This window comes from Nomascus leucogenys, chromosome 3 (genome assembly GCF_006542625.1).
Source record: "Nomascus leucogenys isolate Asia chromosome 3, Asia_NLE_v1, whole genome shotgun sequence".
NCBI classification, from domain to species: Eukaryota; Metazoa; Chordata; class Mammalia; order Primates; family Hylobatidae; genus Nomascus; species Nomascus leucogenys.
This window is the reverse complement of record NC_044383.1, coordinates 112,253,370-112,267,987: the sequence shown is the minus strand read 5'-3', so window position 1 is coordinate 112,267,987 and position 14,618 is coordinate 112,253,370. Positions and strand designations below refer to the sequence as shown.

Here is a 14,618-nt window from a genome sequence, read left to right as displayed (position 1 = left end):
GTTACTCATCATTCACTTGGCTTTCAGAACATATCAACAAGGAATAATGAAAACACCTGGCCCTTCTTAACAGGCAATTTCAAAATTTTAATACGGTTGTCAAGAATGTTCTTCTTTACTACATATGTGCCATAAGCAAGTCTGAAAACTATGACCAATAATCTAAAACTTCAACATTTTATAAAATATCAATATTCCTTAGACAATTTTTGTTGTAACTTACATTTACACTTTTAAAAGAGCGATAAGGAGAATACTTTATGACAGCATACCAAGTGGGCCAAAAGTTATATTGAAGTTAAACCTAACAAGTGACAAATCAAAAATGAAGAGACATAGTATACAAAAGTGTAAAAATCTAAAACTAACAGTCTTCCATTGCCAAAATCAACAATACTGAACAAGCCCAAGAATAATTTGTTAGACGTGTGTGAGAACTGTTTGACAATTTTATGTCACCACTTGCATTACAAAGCACTGAGTTCTTGCTGCAATTATATACATTCTTCTCCACACAAACAAAAGGTAGAAATGAAGTAATTAATTAAAAACCAAACATGATTAATTTAACATGACAAAGTATTTTCGGTTACAGTAAACATCATACTAGTAAAAATTCACTAGTTAAATTTGATCTTATATAGGGAAGACCATTTCAAAAAATTGTTTGAGGCTTTTCCTTGTTTTTTAAATCAATTGGAAAAGAACAAAGCAAAATGATAAAAAGTAAACCTGACAAAAATGAGCATTGCCTTTACAGGTTTAAAAATACCAAAGGTGAGTACCCTCATTTATCATTTTAATATAGGACAAAAATTCTCAAAAGCCCAGTTTTCCTCAAGTCTCAAATAAATTTGCTTAGGGAAATATTATAAATCTGGGAAAAAATACTAGACTTTCTTAAACAAAACTCAGTGGAAAGCAAGTATAAAAATTAGTCCACAAGGGATCTTAATTTTTAAATTTTTCCATTAAAATAGAATGGCTGATTTATTATATGGCTCCATGAATTATTAAAGAGTCTCCACAGGTTTGTTCTCCTAATTCTTTGGAATACTATTTATGTAGGCCACACAATAAAGAATGCTAATGCCATTTACTTTACTTTCTAATATCACAACTTAAAACTGCAAAATCTACAGGTAATGTTTGTTTTTTACACGTATTACTCGTGTGCCTGGCACATAAATGTTAGTTACTATTATATTACTAACTCAAATGATTCTATTAAATGCTATGATTTCAGGCAGGCCAACATTCAGATTCAGGAAATACAGAGAATGCCACAAAGATACTCCTCGAGAAGAGCAACTCCAAGACACATAATTGTCAGATTCACCAAAGTCGAAATGAGGGAAAAAATGTTAAGGGCAGCCAGAGAGAAAGGTCGCGTTACCCACAAAGGGAAGCCCATCAGACTAACAGCTGATCTCTCGGCAGAAACTCTACAAGCCAGAAGAGAGTGGGGGCCAACATTCAACATTCCTAAAGAAAAGAATTTTCAACCCAGAATTTCATATCCAGCCAAACTAAGCTTCATAAGTGAAGGAGAAATAAAATACTTTACAGACAAGCAAACGCTGAGTGATTTTGTCACCACCAGGCCTGCCCTAAAAGAGCTCCTGAAGGAAGCACTAAACATGGAAAGGAACAACCGGTACCAGCCACTGCAAAAACATGCCAAATTATAAAGACCATCGAGGCTAGGAAGAAACTCCATCAACTAACGAGCAAAATAACCAACTAACATCATAATGACAGGATCAGATTCACACATAACAATATTAACGTTAAATGTAAATGGGCTAAATGCTCCAATTAAAAGACACAGACTGGCAAACTGGATAAGGAGTCAGGACCCATCAGTGTGCTGTATTCAGGAAACCCATCTCACGTGCAGAGACACACATAGACTCAAAACAAAGGGATGGAGGAAGATCTATCAAGCAAATGGAAAACAAAAAAAGGCAGGGGTTGCAATCCTAGTCTCTGATAAAATAGACTTTAAACCAACAAAGATCAAAAGAGACAAAGAAGGCCATTACATAATGGTAAAGGGATCGATTCAACAAGAAGAGCTAACTATCCTAAATATATATGCAACCAACACAGGAGCACCCAGATTCATAAAGCAAGTCCTGAGTGACCTACAAAGGGACTTAAACTCCCACACAATAATAATGGGAGATTTTAACACCCCACTGTCAACATTAGAAAGATCAACGAGACAGAAAGTTAACAAGGATATCCAGGAATTGAACTCAGCTCTGCACAAAGTGGACCTAATAGACATCTACAGAACTCTCCACCCCAAATCAACAGAATATACATTTTTTTCAGCAACACACCACACCTATTCCAAAATTGACCACACAGTTGGAAGTAAAGCTCTCCTCAGCAAATGTAAAAGAACAGAAATTGTAACAGACTGTCTCTCAGACCACAGTGCAATCAAACTAGAACTCAGGATTAAAAAACTCACTCAAAACTGCTCAACTACATGGAAACTGAACAACCTGCTCCTGAGTGACTACTGGGTACACAATGAAATGAAGGCAGAAATAAAGATGTTTTTTGAAACCAACGAGAACAAAGACACAACATACCAGAATCTCTGGGACACGTTCAAAGCAGTGTGTAGAGGGAAATTTATAGCACTAAATGCCCACAAGAGAAAGCAGGAAAGATCCAAAATTGACACCCTAACAGCACAATTAAAAGAACTAGAAAAGCAAGAGTAAACACATTCAAAAGCTAGCAGAAGGCTAGAAATAACTAAAATCAGAGCAGAACTGAAGGAAATAGAGACACAAAAAGCCCTTCAAAAAATTAATGAATCCAGGAGCTGGTTTTTTGAAGATCAACAAAATTGATAGACAGCTAGCAAGACTAATAAAGAAGAAAAGAGAGAAGAATCAAATAGATGCAATAAAAAATGAAAAAGGGGATATCACCACCGATCCCACAGAAATACAATCTACCATCAGAGAATACCACAAACACCTCTATGCAAATAAACTAGAAAATCTAGAAGAAATGGATAAATTCCTTGACAAATACACCCTCCCAAGACTAAACCAGGAAGAAGTTGAATCTCTGAATAGACCAATAACAGGATCTGAAATTGTGGCAATAATCAATAGCTTACCAACCAAAAAGAGTCCAGGACCTGATGGATTCACAGCCGAATTCTACCAGAGGTACAAGGAGGAACTGGTACCATTCCTTCTGAAACTATTCCAATCGATAGAAAAAGAGGGAATCCTCCCTAACACATTTTATGAAGCCAGCATCATCCTGATACCAAAGCCTGGCAGAGACATAACCAAAAAAGAGAATTTCAGACCAATATCCTTGATGAACATTGATGCAAAAATCCTCAATAAAATACTGGCAAACCGAATCCAGCAGCACATCAAAAAGCTTATCCACCATAATCAAGTGGGCTTCATCCCTGGGATGCAAGGCTGGTTCAACATACGCAAATCAATAAATGTAATCCAGCGTATAAACAGAACCAAAGACAAAAACCACATGATTATCTCAATAGATGCAGAAAAGGCCTTTGACAAAATTCAACAACCTTCATGCTAAAAACTCTCAATAAATTAGGTATTGATGAGACGTATCTCAAAATAATAAGAGCTATCTATGACAAACCCACAGCCAATATCATACTGAATGGGCAAAAACTGGAAGCATTCCCTCTGAAAACTGGCACAAGACAGGGATGCCCTCTCTCACCACTCCTATTCAACGTAGTGCTGGAAGTTCTGGCAAGGGCAATCAGGCAGGAGAAGGAAATAAAGGGTATTCAATTAGGAAAAGGGAAGTCAAATTGTCCCTGTTTGCAGATGACATGATTGTATATTTAGAAAACCCCATTGTCTCAGCCCAAAATCTCCTTAAGCTGATTAGCAACTTCAGCAAAGTCTCAGGATACAAAATCAATGTACAAAAATCACAAGCATTCTTGTACACCAATCACAGACAAACAGAGAGCCAAATCATGAGTGAACTCCCATTCACAATTGCTTCAAAGAGAATAAAATACCTAGGAATCCAACTTACAAGGGATGTGAAGGACCTCTTCAAGGAGAACTACAAACCACTGCTCAATGAAATAAAAGAGGATACAAACAAATGGAAGAACATTCCATGCTCATGGGTTGGAAGAATCAATATCATGAAAATGGCCGTACTGCCCAAGGTAATTTATAGATTCAATGCCATCCCCATCAAGCTACCAATGACTTTCTTCACAGAATTGGAAAAAACTATTTTAAAGTTCATATGGAACCAAAAAAGAGCCCGCATCGCCAAGTCAATCCTAAGCCAAAAGAACAAAGCTGGAGGCAATCACGCTACCTGACTTCAAACTATACTACAAGGCTACAGTAACCAAAACAGCATGGTACTGGTACCACAACAGAGACATAGATCAATGGAACAGAACAGAGCCCTCAGAAATGATGCCGCATATCTACAACTATCTGATCTTTGACAAACCTGACAAAAACAAGAAAGGGGGAAAGGATTCCCTATTTCATAAATGGTGCTGGGAAAACTGGCTAGCCATATGTAGAAAGCTGAAACTGGATCCCTTCCCTACACCTTATACAAAAATTAATTCAAGATGGATTAAAGACTTAAATGTTAGACCTAAAACCATTAAAATCCTACAAGAAAACCTAGGCAATACCATTCAGGACATAGGCGTGGGCAAGGACTTCATGTCTAAAACACCAAAAGCAATGGCAACAAAAGCCAAAATTGACAAATGGGATCTAATTAAACTAAAGAGCTTTTGCATAGCAAAAGAAACTACCATCAGAGTGAACAGGCAACCTACAGAATGGGAGAAAATTTTTGCAACCTACTCATCTGACAAAGGGCTAATATCCAGAATCTACAATGAACTCAAACAAATTTACAAGAAAAAAACAAACAACCCCATCAAAAAGTGGGCAGAGGACATGAACAGACACTTCTCAAAAGAAGACATTTATGCAGCCAAAAAACACATGAGGAAATGCTCTTCATCACTGGCCATCAGAGAAATGCAAATCAAAACCACAGTGAGATACCATCTCACACCAGCTAGAATTGCCATCATTAAAAAATCAGGAAACAACAGGTGCTGGAGAGGATGTGGAGAAATAGGAACACTTTTACACTGTTGGTGGGACTGTAAACTAGTTCAACCATTGTGGAAGTCAGTGTGGCGATTCCTCAGGGATCTAGAACTAGAAATACCATTTGACCCAGCCATCCCATTACTGGGTATATACCCAAAGGACTATAAATCATGCTGCTATAAAGACACACGCACACGTATGTTTATTGCGGCACTATTCACAATAGCAAAGAGTTGGAACCAAACCAAATGTCCAACAACAATAGACTGGATTAAGAAAATGTGGCACATATACACCATGGAATACTATGCAGCCATAAAAAATGATGAGTTCGTGTCCTTTGTAGGGACATGGATGAAACTGGAAAACATCATTCTCAGTAAACTATCACAAGGACACCAAACACCTCATGTTCTCACTCATAGGTGGGAATTGAACAATGAGAACTCATGGACACAGGAAGGGGAACATCACACTCCAGGGACTGTTGTGGGTTGGGGGGAGGGGGAGGGACAGCATTAGGAGATATACCTAATGCTAAATGACGAGTTAATGGGTGCAGGAAATCAACATGGCACATGGATACGTATATAAGAAACCTGCACATTGTGCACATGTACCCTAATACCTAAAGTATAATAATAAAAATAAATAAATAAATGCTATGATTTCTAAGAGCTGTAATGTTACCATCTGAATTATCAAAATGCCTTACTTCCTTTAAAATACCAAAAGACATATATATGAGAAGTAAATGACTAGGAGAGGAGAAAAAAAAAAGCATCCTCTAACATACAACAGACTCCTCTTATTCAATGTGATGGACATTGGTAATGGTTAGTGTAATGGAATGAATTCTGTTCTACCCTAAAATTCATATGTTAAGGCCCTAACCCTCAATATGACTGTTTTGAAGACAGGGCATTTAAGGAGGTAATTATGCATAAACGAAATCTTAAAGGCAGGGCCTTAATCCAATAGGACTGTCATTCTTTTAAGAAGAGGAAGACAGTCGGGTAAGGCTGGAGGATGGCTTGAGCCCAGGAGTTTGAGGTTACAGTGAGGTGTAATAGTGCCACTGTATTCTAGCCTGGGTGATAGAGTGAGACACTGTCTAAATCCAAAACAAAAAAAGGAGGAAGAGACACCAGAAGTGCAGATGCACAAAGGAAAGGCCTTGTGAAGACAGCAAGACAGTGGACACCTGCAAAAAGCCAAGTCTGCTGACACCTTACTCTTGAATTTCCAGCCTCCAGAACTGTGAGAAAACAAATTTGTTAAGTCACCCAGTCTGTGGTATTTGGTTATGCCAGCCCAAGCACACCAATACAATTAGTTAATTTAATTAGGTAAATAAAAGCAGGAAGAAATTAAAATGCTTTGTAAACATATTAAACTTATTTTAACTTAAAAAACAATATTCAGTTGTATATATTCATACAGAATCAAGACCGATAAAGAATTCTAGTTTTGGCTTCGATAAAATGATGCAAGAGCTTACAAAGCAATCTGGGTGCAAAAATCTAGATTGCAATTACTTTTTTCAAAGCCATTCCCAATTCAAGTCTTTTGTTTTAGCAACTCACTTTGTTCTTTCTAAAGCATTAACTTAGTTTTTATAGAAATTACAACTGTATTCATACACAAATATTTCACTGGTCTAACTAGTATTTAAGTAGATTACATAATTACTGTAACAAATATAACTGGCACGAACAGCTCTGAGAACACCACAACAGACTCTTGTTAAACAGATAATTCAGCTGATACAAGCAGAAGTACTATATATAAATATAGTAGAGATCAAGTGACTCACCAGCTGAAAGTATTCAAAATACAACATATTATTGCATCAGGCAGTGTGGTTTTTATTTTTTTTGTTGTTGTTTGTTTGTTTTGAGACAGAGTCTCACTCTGTCACCAGGCTGGAGTGCAGTGATGTAATCTCGGCTCACTGCAACCTCCACCTCCCCAGTTCAAGTGATTCTCCTGCCTCAGCCTCCCGAGTCACTGGGACTACAGGTGTGTGCCACCATGCCCAGCTAATTTTTGTATTTTTAGTAGAGATGGGGTTTCAATACGTGGGCCAGGCACTTCTCGAACTCCTGGCCTCATGATCTGCCCACCTCGGCCTCCCAAAGTGCTGGGATTACAGGCGTGAGCCACCGCGCCCGGCCCAGGCAGTGTGTTTTAGAGAAGGAATGGCCAGTATTGGTTAATCAACAGGGTTTGAAATGGACATTAGATAAGAGGGCTTCTACTGAATACCCAAATAAATGTTAGTCATTTAAAATTTTCATTCTAGAAGGCTGTAATGATGCCAATTTGGAAACTATTTATAGAATTTCTGAATCTGTAATGTTTTAAATGTTTAATGGTTTAATGGCAAATCATCATCCTTGAAATAAAATTTGATTTCCAAAAACAACTTTAAATAATTAGTCTGGTATAAAATAAGAGCAGCAAAGTCCAGTAAAATCATTTTAAGAAAAGCAAAGTGTTACTATAAAACAAAATAACTGATTAATAAAAAAACACTTCTTTAAAGGCAAATCTTAAAGGTAAGTTTCAAGAACATGCTGAAAAATTATGACAGAAATAGAATGAGTACAAAGATTCCACTCCAAAGATGTCATTTGAATATAAACTTTTAGTATTTTTGTTTTAAAAATGACTGCCATACATTTTCATTTTAATTACACCACATATACCTATACATCCATATGTTTATATGTATGTATATACTATACATACATATAGTAGATACCAATCAACTACTTATATAGATGTATAGGTTAGCTTTCTGAAATGCCCTGATATTGGAGCCTGATTACAGAAGATAGTTTATGTCACACTGAAAATTCTGAATATTTTTCAGTAATAAAAAAAGATTTTGCATAAGGTAGTGACATAATGAATGCAGTGTTTTAGGAAGATTCATTTAACATATAAACTAGAGGTATGAAGGAGATCATTTAGGAGACTGTGAACATAAACCAGATGTATGGTAATAAGGGTCTAAATTAGAAAGAACAAATGGAAATAAAAAGGACGAAAACAATGATATAAAGTAATATATGCAAAAGGCACTGTACAATTATTAGTTTTCATTACTATGAAATAATCCATAAGATGGGAACTATATAAAAACAAATCAAATGCAGGCTAGAGATGGGTATGAAAAAATCTTCAGTCTGGACGCGGTGGCTCACGCCTGTAATCCCAGCACTTTGGGAGGCCAAGGCAGGCAGATCAAGAGGTCAGGAGTTCAAGACCAGCCTGGCCAACATGGTAAAACCCCATCTCTACTAAAAATACAAAAAAAAAAAAATCAGCCAGGCAAGTGGCAGGCGTCTGTAATCCCAGCTACTCAGGAGGCTGAGGCAGGGGAATCACTTGAAACCAGAAGGTGGAGGTTGCAGTGAGCCAAGATTGCCTGGGTGAAAGAGGGAAACTCCGTCTCAAAAAAAAAAAACACAAAAAAAAAAAACAGTAAGGAAAAATCTTCAGACACTACCACCTTTCTTCTGCTTACCCTAAAGGTCCAAAGCAAGAATGGGGGTCATCCAAGTTTCCAGTGAATTTAAGAGAGCTTTGGTTGTCAATTGACAGAAGTACAGCCCAAAGACCTTTTGTAGATTTAATTAAGCTCCATTATGAGGCATTATTCATGTCAACTCTCGTCTGGGCATGAAATAACAAACGTTTCGTTCTTTCTTAAGCTTAAATGAATTTTGTATGTAAGAGAGTATGAATTTTATAAGAATGTAATGAATGTAAGAGAGTAAGAATTCTGTATGTAAGAGAGAGACAAAGAGAGAATGTGTTGGGCCCTAACAAACTGGGGACATTTACTTTCTCTCTTTATTTATAAAGCAACATATTCTCTTCATTACGGTCTGCAAAGTAGATTCTGCTTTTGGAGAAAAATGGTAACTAGGACATTGCTAATTAGATAACAGTTGTTTAATAATGCTGTTTTATAACTGAGTTAGCAACAAGGATATCAAATAAAGCCTGAGAAGTGAGGGTCAACGTCTATTTGAACTCTACTCAATGCCTATGTCTATATCCAACTCCTACCCTTCAATCCCAACTGGATGCCACAAATCTCTTCAACTTCTGCCTCTTCCTAAATTCATCTGTAATTTTTAAAATATCAAAGAATAACATTTCCAAACTCTATCACAGGAAAACTATTTAGAAACAACTACTTTTGATTCTTTCAGAATTTATCCCAAAAATACTAAAGCAATTTACCTCAAATTTCTTCACCTTTTCCATTGTGATCAAGCGCCTTGATGTGTGACTGGAAAGCTTCTGCTCGCAGTTGCTAATGAGTTCCAGGCAAGGGTGCCAAGGCACCATCTCTTCAGTGTATCTGAAGAAAGAACAGCTGACTGTTAGGAACACTCACATGTGTGGCCCACAAAGAATCATGGGGATCGTCCAGTGTAGTGTGGGATGTTCTTCCACTACATGCTCTTTTTCCCCACATATGCTAACTGTCCACATGATCCATAAACTATCTATAAGCAAAGTAGCTTAATTTTATCATATCCCAAAAATGCAGTTAAATTTTTTACCTGTAGAATGAGAGAGAGAGAAATATTGTAAGTACGTTTTGTTGAAGAATGACAAACATTTAAACCACAAAAGTACAAGATGATTCCACCCTACAGAATTCCACAAGAGTAGACAAAAATACACTCAGCAACATCCCTTGACATTCATGAAGGACTGATTCATCTGTAGATTTTTATAAATTCCCAAAGTGTATAATCCACTACAGCATATACTTTCCCCTCTAAAATGAAGTGCCCGTAAAATTTTAATAACGTCTTGAGACCTCTATTACGTTTGTAAATACAGAACTAAAGTTATTTGTAAAATTATTCAAATAAACTACAACTAAAAGAAACACTACAGATTACATCAGTCTTCTGGTCCTATGAACCAGGAAATAAAACAAAAATATGCCAATGAGTGGTGGATACTGCTGCTGTACAGCACATGTCCTACATGGATGAAGATGATGACAATGTCTAGAAAGCAGGAGTCAATGGCAGAAGTTCAGAATCTGGCATCTGACAGGTTGTTAGCATCAATCTTGGCCAAAGAAATAGGTAACAGAGGTGGAAGAAACAGCTATGGAACAGCATGTGAAAGAACAGCAAGGGAGGAGACTCACTAGGCATGGGTACTTTTAAGAACACTGTGTTGGCCAGTATTTATTTTTCCTTTACTATTTTTTACACCTTTTTGGATGGTGTCTGCACACATTTATTATATAGGTAATCTTAAAGGTCTGCTCCAAAATAGCAAAGGTGCTGATTAGTTTTTCATGTAAAGGACCACAATCTCAGCTACCTGTTTTAATGCATCAACACTGTTTTCACCACCACTCTTTCATGAACTTTTATAGGTCCCACTGACCTTCAATGAGCTCTCCCTATTACCTCAACCATATGCTCAAACCCATCATCACTCACTTCCCAAGCTTCATTCATAATGGACTTCACTTTATTATCAGTGGAAAGAATTATCTTGAAGTCATTCTCTGTCTTCTTCCTAGAGCTTTCCAACAAGTAATGAGCACTTCAGATTTCACCTCATCTAGTAATTCTTTAATGTTCACTACACAGCCAGAAATGTTGTACTTCTTCTAACAATGACATCAAATTTTGAATCTTCATGCAATGCGTTTATGACATGAAAGAATACATTCTTTTTTTTCTTTTTCAGAGACAGGATCTTGCTCTGTTGCCCAGGCTGGAATACAGCAGAAAGAATATATTCTACATCATGGTTGAGACTAAAATAAAAAGTGCTAACGGAGAGAAGATATAGCCTTAACCTTAAGCTTGCAAACCGTAGGATCTATAGATGCTGGAAACAGTTTGTGTCAAACTAATACACTAATTTTTAAAGGAAAAAAATCTTGTACTTCCTGGTGGACTGACTTAAAAGTATTTTTTTATTAAAATGTCACTTAAATATGCACAAGCATAAATTAGATATAAACTCTTCATGTTTAGATCCCCAATATAATTATAAAACCCAAAAAGCAAATTTATCAATCAAATCCCAAAGTACCAATACAATTTTAATTAACATCTATGACATGAATGATGCTAAACTGCTGAACTAAGTTGCTGCATTTGGTTAAACAGCAGAAAAACATTTGCATGTTTCATATTATCTTTTTTGACTTGATCTTAATTCATTTTTAACAATTAATCTATTATATTAATAAGTCAATCAATTTAACAATATACTCCCAAAGTACCATACTAAAAAGATTAAAAATAGCAGTTAAAAAATTCTTCAGCCGAGCGTTGTGGCTCACGCCTGTAATCCCAGCGCTTTGGGAGGCCAAGGCGGGTGGATCACCTGAGGTCAGGAGTTCAAGACCAGCCTGGCCAATATGGTGAAACCCCATCTCTGCTAAAAATACAAAATTAGCCAGGCATGGTGGCACATGCCTGTAATCCCAGCTACTTGGGAGGCTGAGGCAGGAGAATCGCTCGAACCTGGGAGATGGAGGTTGTAGTGAGCCGAGATCACGCCACTGCACTCTAGCCTGGGCAACAAGAGTGAAACTGTCTCAAAAAAAATAAAGTAAAATAAAATTATTCACTGTACATTTACCAATATATTTCATTCCAATGGAATGTTGGCAAATGGTTAAGTAGAAGGCATAAATCTGTATTTTGCCTGGACCATTGTGACAGTACCAAATCCTATCTTAACTCCCTGTTTTTATTAATATCCCCCTACAATCCAAGTTATCTATTTAAAAACTAAATCATCCTTAATAGGCAAATCCACAGAGATTGACAAGTGGTTGCCAGAGGTAGTGGGGTGGTAATTGCTAATGTCTGTGGGGTACTTCTCGGGGGTGAGGAAAATGTTCTGGAATTACCTAGTGGTGATTGTCGCACAACTTTGTGGATAAACTAAAAACCATGAAGTTGTATACGTTAAGGGGGTGAATTTCATGGTATACAAATTCTATTTCAATTTAAAAAAAACAAAAAACAAAAATAATTGTGTACATAGGCCCCTAGATTTTCCACGAATCAATTTTGACTGTCACTCATTTTCCTGTGAATCTTCATGCTTCAACTACTTTCCAAATGTCACTAGAATTTCAGCTCCCATTTGAGAAACAGATTTTGCATTGATTGAACATTTACTAAAAACAGCTTAAAAATCACTTTTTCCTCTTTCCTAAGTAAGAGATGAAAAACATGTTCTCTTCACTGATTATAGGCACCGCAAAGTTCATCTTACTACAATCAAAATTTATTTCCAAGTCCTACTTTGGGGCACATTATTAGCTTCTTTCTCACCTTTTTTAAAATTTTTAATTAATGAATTATAATTGTATATATTTGGGGGGTATAATGTGCTATTTTAATATAAGTATGTCATGTTATCACTAACACTAGCAGCTGGATTTCTATAAAGGTCATTGTTTATAAAGAAACACTGTTTCTAATCACTTCAAGAGTTATCTGTGTACAATGAAATTAGATAAAGCTAAATGGATATATGGAGCCTGGGCAAACAGCTACACTCACTCAGTAGCACACTGACTCCTATGACATCAAACACCTGTATTGTATGTGTACACACTGGATTGACGCCCTGTACGCATGATTGTAACACAGATAATCTGGGTCATTTGTAAGTAGTCAAAATTATAAATAATAAACTCACAAATACCAACAGTCTACAGTAATTTTATGTGTTAAGTCTCTATAAGCAGTAAAAACAAGCTATTATGAGAGCGCAGAGGAAGGCCTGATTAATTCTGCTGAGAAGTGTCTGAGAAAGTGTCACAGAAGCGGTGACAATTAAGCTAGGCCTAGAAAAATGACTAGATTTTTACCAGTTGAGGAAAGAAGAAAGGGCATCTCAAACAATGGGGACAGAATAAACAAAAGTGAAAAGACATAAAATGCACAGAGTATCTTGATGCTGGCAAAAAGTCTGATATACTGGAGTGGGGAGAGTCTAGACTAGAAGGAAAAAGAACAGCAGAAGTTTCTGAGTAGCAGTTTCTTTACTGCAATTTAAATTGTCAAACAGTGAGAAAATCCTTTTCTATCATTAGCTCTCACAATTTTCCATATACAACTAAGCTTTTAGGCAGTATTTTGCTTTTATGTATTATACTTTTCAATCAATCCTGGGTTAAAATAATACCTGAACTTGGTTATAATGTGTAACTTGAATCATATAACAGGGTTTGGCTGAGAGTAAATTAATTCAGTAATAGAACTAATAGCTTACATTCACCACACCAAAAATACAAAAGTCTTAAAATTAAACTACACTAAGGTACAATTGTAAATTGAATTCCTTTTTATTCCTGGTCCAATATAAAGCCATATTTTCAATATAACATAGTTAAACTGATTCTAAACTGTTTAATTCAGAAGAATATTATTTCAAAGTTTTACAGATGCCTTTAGACTCAAATTCATCTTGATACTGTGTTATTTTCAAAACAGTAAAGAATTTTCAAAAGAGTAAAGACCTTGAATATGAAAAAAGTTCATATTTCTAGCATAAACTCAAGACAAATTTAGTTCACTATTAATAATTAATAAGATCGCTTTAGGCTTAAAGAGAGAAGACACGATTGAGGTCTAATAATGAACATCAGGGGATCTGAAAATAACCCTCTCTGGGGGCCAAAAACTCAGGGAAATAAATGCCACCATAGTCTTCCCACATGTGTTAGACACATAACTAGAAGAAATCTATCCACTGATAAAACATCTAAGACAAAAAAAAAAATCACTAAAACATGTCTCCCTTTTCCCTTTCTAAAACATCACTTTGGTTATATGTATTTGGAAATCTTCCCTCATCTAAAATTACTAAAATAGAGAAGTCATTGAAGAAATATCCAGTGGCCACTTTTTAAAGTCTTTAGAAATACATTCAGTTTAAAGAACCTCCAATATTACTTTTTATAAAGGAATGAAAGAACTCCAAAATAAATTCTCAACCACATATGATTTTGATTATAATTAAATAATAAACCACAAAACAGTGAACAGTCAGATATGCTAAAAAGGAAGGACTTACATAAAGAACTACTGAGGATATTTCAAAAGGACAGAAGAGCCAGCTCAAAGAAACTCCCACTGGTCAAATCTGGGACAATTAGAGCAACAAAATACTGCTACTAATAAATTACAACCCAATGAATAATATAGGAATCCATGACTCCATACCACTATAAATAAATTAATGAAGTAAATGGGGCAGAAAGAAAAGCTCTTTCTTATAGACTACCAACTTACAAATGCAAAAGAAATGATGGAAAAAAGAATCATTTGGCAACCATCTCAGAAGTGGCTGTCAACAATGGAGTCATCAATCTGAGTAGTGGTTTAATGAAAAACAAGATATTAGTGTAATCTTCTTATTTCCCCATAAAATACAAATCAAAGAAGAAAA

General features: G+C 36.0%; 1 protein-coding gene across 7 annotated transcripts in view; it reads right to left on the bottom strand.

Moving 5' to 3' along the window:
• Nucleotides 1-14,618, bottom strand: part of TRMT11 (tRNA methyltransferase 11 homolog) — a 67,045-nt gene that overhangs the window by 22,776 nt on the left and 29,651 nt on the right. For all 7 annotated transcript variants that reach the window (XR_004029350.1, XR_004029351.1, XR_004029352.1 and 4 more), the window contains one exon: nucleotides 9,399-9,519. Coding sequence is in view for 4 of the 7 variants with exons in the window: in XM_030809645.1 (XP_030665505.1) it covers nucleotides 9,399-9,519 (121 nt within the window). In the remaining 3 variants the exon portion in view is untranslated. The remainder of the gene's footprint in view (nucleotides 1-9,398; nucleotides 9,520-14,618) is intronic.